The 6,327-nt window shown below is 38.7% G+C and overlaps 1 protein-coding gene across 4 annotated transcripts in view; it reads right to left on the bottom strand.

Annotated features, from left to right (window-relative positions):
* The window catches only part of rnf8 (ring finger protein 8, E3 ubiquitin protein ligase), a 9,515-nt gene that overhangs the window by 739 nt on the left and 2,449 nt on the right, over positions 1-6,327 (bottom strand). For 2 of the 4 annotated variants that reach the window (XM_015405237.1, XM_015405246.1), the window contains exons 3-8: positions 4,372-4,820; positions 3,768-3,975; positions 2,213-2,275; positions 1,931-2,020; positions 1,720-1,827; positions 1,324-1,535 (exon numbers count right to left, since the gene is read on the bottom strand). In XM_015405237.1, the coding sequence (XP_015260723.1) occupies positions 1,324-1,535; positions 1,720-1,827; positions 1,931-2,020; positions 2,213-2,275; positions 3,768-3,975; positions 4,372-4,820 (1,130 nt within the window). The remainder of the gene's footprint in view (positions 1-1,323; positions 1,536-1,719; positions 1,828-1,930; positions 2,021-2,212; positions 2,276-3,767; positions 3,976-4,371; positions 4,821-6,327) is intronic. The other 2 variants (XM_015405224.1, XM_015405230.1) reach the window with 1 other exon arrangement.

The raw sequence follows: 6,327 nt of genomic DNA, 5'->3' as shown, positions 1-6,327 counted from the left end.
TTTATTTTAGAAGCTTATTTGCCCGACCAAATTGCTAAGAAATGACTTTAGCCTGCTGGGGCCAGAGCTACGGAACCAACTGACCCCAGTTGCCGATTAGTAAAAGCACCTTAAAAATGCAACTCCATCACTATGAACAGTTTTCCAAATTTTATGTTGCTGTTTATTTTATTTTTTTTTAGCATAAGTGGCAGAAGGCTTCATAGTCGCTGTTTAAAGCAAACTTTAGTGTTGGAGGAATAAGCTTTTATCCATGGCAGCAGCAGGATCAAGTTAAGTGGGCAGCCAATAACAGGACAGCTGATTGGCTGGCTGCATGTTTTCAGATGTAAATACATGCAATAAAGCACAATCCAGTCCCGCTAGAGCATTTTAAAGTGCATTTAAGGATGCCTAAGGCCTGAACACACTGGTTGCATACGATTTTTTTCTCCATGTCCCACTGACTGCCTAGAGAGGCTCCGACTTGGCAGGGTAAAGCAAAGCCTCACTTTAATGAGTCTGTGTAGCATCTCAAACCAGAACAGATAGAGAACATTCATACGCCTATATTAAAAACATAAGATCTACATCTAAAGAATAGAAAAAGACATCAATAAACACCATGGGATGGTTTATGTGCTGACTGAGGCAGTGAGAAGTGATCCTCAGGGAGAGATCTGTGAAGTTTATTTTTTTGTTTGTTTTTTTTAAATAAAAAGGTGAGACACGGCGTGCTTACCTCCTCCATCTTCCCCTCGTAATATTGTTTTTTTTTTTTTAGGCTCAAATAGGATCACTACTTTATCAATTTTCTGTCCACCTGAATTCCTATCATGAGTAAAGTATTCTTTTTTTAATGTTTCATTCATTGTTTTTGAACGAGTCTGTCCCGCTTACTATAGGCCAAGTGAGACTCCAAAACTGATTCTTTCCCTGTGCAATTAACTGATTTTCTATTTTCCAACAAAGCGGATGTGTTTTACTTTGTAACTGCGTCTCTGTTCCTGTCAGACAAAGAACAATCTGCCGAATTGCTGTGTAGTCTGACTAATCAGACCTACGCAAGCTCATGTGTAAAATGGTTTTGGTGTGATCATCACCCCATTGAGTCTCAATGACCACTAAACACCAAGACTTTGTCTGACACAATTTTCTGTCGGAACAGACGCAAAACCAGATTCGGTGTGTTCTGGCCTTTACATTAGCATGAGAAAATTAAACCCATAAAAAATAAATAACAAAAAATCAGACCTTAACACAATTTATTTAGAAATGTAAGACTTTTTTTTTTTTTTAAACAAACTGAGCTTCTATCTGTATGACTATGAAGTCAGAACACACCTCTCACCTTTCCTCTCGGTGATGAGGGTCTGCCTCCGGGCCTTCATGTCCAGACTGAGGTTCTCCACCATTCGGTCAATGCAGTTATCCAGAGCCAGACAGCGTGTCTGAGACTGGATGGCCTGACGGCAGATAGGACACTCATCTTTCTTATTGCGCCACTGCTTGATGCAGAAGGAGCAGAAACTGTGGGCACAGTTCAGGATGACGGCCTGTCAAAGAGCAGACATATAAAGAATCAAAAGCTCAATTTTTCTTCCCTTTTTACCAGTTTTATGTTTGTTTAAAAGTTATGTTCCACTTAGAGTGCTGAATATTAGCTCAACTCGGAGGCGCCCTCTAGTGGTACAAATTGTAACTAGGGTTTCATAGTGATGGAGTGATGACAAAACTAACCTCGATGAAGAGCTCTGAGCAAATGATGCACTGAAGCTCATTCTCCAGGACTTCAGTGACCTGAGTAACAACCTCCTCTTTCTGGGCCCTTGCCTTTTCCTTCTCCTCCTGCAAAAAAAAAAAAAACAAAACAAAAAAAACATAAAATCTAGGACCTAAAAATTATGATCAATAACAAATGATACTAAATACAAAATAATGATTAACCTACCATAGTTACTTCTAGTTCTTTGTTTTTAGCCGATATAATTTCTTCAAAGCCTTTTCGAGAGAGGGCGAGTTCATCGATCACTTTCTTTTGCTGTTAAAAACAAATACGATCAAAACTTGATTAGATTCAAGGACTATTAAACACATTCAGTCTTAGAAGCTTTCTTCCTACAAAAACATTGTTGGCAAATAGTGGAAAAGACTGCTTCTTCCATAATATACAGATGATATAAATAAACAGGCTTATATGATGCAATTATTAAGCTTGTTTTGATTTCCTTACCTCTAGCAAGGCCTCCTCAAGCTGTTTTTTCATTAGCTCCTCTTGTTGTTGCGTTTTCTCCTCCTGAATCAATTGGTACAATTAATAAAATATTTTAACTTAGTATTAGATTTATAGTTTTATTCAGATTAAAAGGCAACATGGTGGCATGATGTTTACTTGAACTTCAGTAATAAAAAAAAAAAAGTGTACTCTTATGGCATTAAAACTAAAGCATTGAGAACAAAATGCAAATAAGAAAATTGTATTTTCATAATTTGGAAATGGGGGCTAATCTAAACTGAACCTATGATCAAGTATGCAACAAAAAAAAAATATAAATGTATTGAAGAAGGATTCATTCCTCTAGAGTTTGTCCAGGTTTACAAATCATGTTGTTGGCATTCTATGTTTTAGGGCAAATGTCCTGAAAAATTTACTTCTCTGAGCTGTTATTGGTCATAATGCTGTTTATTTACCTAAACCAATGAAATTCAAATGGTGTGGATAAAGGAATATATATATTCATTTACAAAAAAGACTGGGCAGCCAGTCTGCTTCTATTCTTCATCGTTTGTTAGTTCAACTTCAAACCTCCGTCTTCTCTCTGCTTTTCCGGTCACCGTAGCTTCATCTGATCTGTTGCTCCATTTAGCTAGAGAAAGTCTGGCCTGCTGCCTTCAATCACTTCCATAACAGATTATATTGTTCGGCCTGCTTTCAGTGTTTAGTCCTGTTTCTCTCCTAGACATAGCTATGGGCTCCGCCTTTATCATGATTAACTGTAGGTGCTAGCTTTCGTCCTTTTTGACAAATAAACTGTCTCAGAGCTAATCTGCTAAACTGTTTTCTGAACAGATCCACCTAAGGAGCTAGCTAGCCTCTGCAGAAGGTCGTTCAAACTGAGCCTGGTTTTGCTGGAAGTTTCTTCCTGTAGTATTTCATTTTAGCTATTGGTGCATGTTTGGTGTGAGGGATGACAGTGGAGTCAAAGACAAAATTAAATCGAAGTCTACTGGACGTCCCCTGGGGGAGGTCTGACAGCGGGGACATTTTTGTGCAAACGAGTATTGGTTTGTTGATTTGCCAACCCTAACCTACGCAGGAGTAGGAACACCCACACACAGCTGCAGATATGCGTTAAGAGTGTTTAAGAGGCGTGAATCCTGCCTAGTTTCCTTAGAAATCTTAACAGACCTGGCTGTATGACCTTATGGATTGCCTTTGCAGAGGGCCTTTATACGACATGTGTTTTGAATTCATTATTTTTAAATAAACAGCCCTGGACTACAGTTTAAGAATTAACTGACATCTTTCTTGAACAGTGAAATCTTGCAGACCCTAGCTTTACTTTTATTGATTAAGATGTTGCAGGTTATTATTGTTCAGCTGATTTCCTTTTTTGTGTGGTTATTTTCTTTTTATTACATTTTATAGGCTCATGAGTACTTTAGTCCATGTGACAAAGTTTTAAAATAGCTGGCCCATCACATAAGAACCTCTGAAATCATATTTCATTAAGTGGGTGTAACTTCACCTAAGTTTGAGAGGTATTAGTACTTTTGCAATACTGCACCTCTAACTGCCTCTTTGTTTCGCTGAAGGATCTCTCTAACGTCTCCATCCGGTGCATTTTAGCTCTGAGCGCCTGCAGCTGACCCTGCAGCTCACGGATCTGCTCCTCTTTCAGAAGGCCCGACTGTCTGGGCTCTCCTTCCAGAGATTCGACCTGCCTCTGTGTGTCGTTAACCTGCTCCCTCAGTAGCAGAATATTTTGGCTGTACCTGCAGAGATAAGAAGATAACATGAGACAAGCTAGAGGGGTGTTCATCTGAAAAAAAATTGTTGTTCTCCAAACAGATTTGAACAAAAAAACCACCTCCAAAAAACAAACAACACTATTCATGTAACAAAACTCAGAAATGAAAAGTATAAGGAGATGCTGCAAACTGTGTAGATGTCAAAACAACTGACTCAGACTGACGCAGGTGTCTAAAGGGATTCCTGAAAGAAATTTCTTGCAGCTGCTACCTATTCAAAGCCAACATGGAAACAGTTTAACACAAAAAGATCTTTTTTTGATAAAACTATCATTTATAATCATTAATATGAGGAAAGTAACTAAGAGTTTTTTTTTTCTCTGAAACACAGGATGACAGATTAGGGAAACTGGGCCTTACGTTTGCAGGTTGTTGAGGTCCCAGGCAGTACCGGAGCTTTCAGAAGGCTGCTCACCTTCATGTACTTGTTTGCTGGATGCAGTCTCCTCTGGCTCTGGGTGATTGAGCCGCTGCCTTAGCTTCACAGGAGACAGAGGACAGGGCTTTGCGAAGGACTTGTCTGCAGAAGCGCAGCGATATAACTTATTCTTTGAAGTAGAAGGCTCGACCTCTTCCACACTTAGCTTCCTCTTATGCTTTTTGGGTGTTTGGCTTAGTTTGGGATCCTCATTGTAGCCCTTTTTCAGGTAGGGCTTAATGTCTTTGAGCGGCCGCCGGATGAGGATGTAGTCAAACTCTACTTTTGATCCTGATAAAGGAACTCCAAGCTGAATAGAGTCTCCGAGCCTGAGCAGATGAGGCTGCTCTGGAGGTATCCGCTTGTCATTCACCCACACCCCGTTTAGGCTCTGGGAAGTAAAGTAGAGCAATGGTTACAAACTGCTGCTGTATGTAATGCCCACACACACTTTGATAGTTCCATAGATGGAAAGATATTTTATTTGAATCTTAAGAATCATAAATCATAACAGCCAGAGAGACAGAATTACACTTCATAGAGGGGGTAGACCAATACATTGATGGCCGATGTTAATATTAACACAAAGATGTGTTCATTAATTAATTCAGCATCCATGCCTTAAGATCATGTGAAGCATGTTAATTGCTGTACTATTTATTTGCTATCCCTTGTAATTGTTTTGTTTGATTTAATAAATGTTTCCTTCATGTTTAAATTGATACTATAGAATAATTTGAGTCTTTTTAAATCATGTAAATTACAAAAGAAAACCTTTAGAAATCACAAGCACAAATATCAAACTGGGATTGACCAATCTGGCAAAACTGCCCATTTCTGCTCCACATCTGATCTACAGAGTTTAGAGGGAGGAGTCACTGGATCTGGTATAAGGGCTCTAGAAAAAGGTTAAAAAACATTATAAAATAAAATTAGACTTTAGGACATTTTAGCTTTCCTTAAACCCACATTTAGTGTTATATCTCAAACTCAAAGGACATGGCTCTGACTAATCTAATGGATTTAGTTCACACCATCCCATAAAAATAAGTAAAGGGAGCGTTCTTCCTGTCCAGTAAATCTATCATTAGAAAGATATCTATAGTGTTGGCATTACACAGCACTGTGCGTGGTGCAAAACTAACACTGAATATCACATCTCCTACATGGTATTCTCTCTGGTGGGGTAAATCATACAGAGCTAAAACCAAACCTGTAAATTACCAGAGGGTTTTTTTCTTCCAGGAGTGAAATGACCCTAAACATAAACTTCTCCTGTACTACTGATTAAGATGTAAGCACATTTATGTTCAAAGAGTAGAGTTAAGAGTCAAACACTGAAATATGCATCTTTAAAAAAAAAAAAAAAAAAGGACCCAGGACTGAACCTTGTGGAATCTCACAGGTTACATAGTTACATAGAGGAAGTTTTAGAAAAGGGTACTGAACACATTTTTTATACGTAGGGGTGGGCGATATATCGAATATACTTGATGTTTTTCGAGTTTCCTCATACACAGTAGTTAAAATGACTATCGCAACCATCAAGCACAAATTTGCATGACCACATTAAGCTGTTTGCATCTATTTCACAGAGAGTTTAATTTTTCCCAAACACTTTGAATGCATCATAACCCCATCCTCAAAACAGGATTATTTTCTGCACGGCACGCACACTACAGCAAGCGGAAACCGAAATATGGTGACAACAGGTGTTTCAGTTAAGCCAGGGGTGGGCAATTCCAGTTCCTGAGGGCCGGTATCCTGCAACCTTTAGATGTGCCTTTTGTTCGACACACCTGAATAAAGTAATTAGATGATTAAGAAGACTCTGGAGGAACTGACAGTATACTAAGGAGATAATTCAGCCATTTGATTCAGATGTGTTGCATCAAGGA

Source organism: Cyprinodon variegatus, unplaced genomic scaffold, assembly GCF_000732505.1.
Source record: "Cyprinodon variegatus isolate N-32 unplaced genomic scaffold, C_variegatus-1.0 Scaffold37, whole genome shotgun sequence".
NCBI lineage: Eukaryota > Metazoa > Chordata > Actinopteri > Cyprinodontiformes > Cyprinodontidae > Cyprinodon > Cyprinodon variegatus.
The sequence above is the reverse complement of the archived record's forward strand: the minus strand, read 5'-3'. Positions and strand labels throughout refer to the sequence as shown.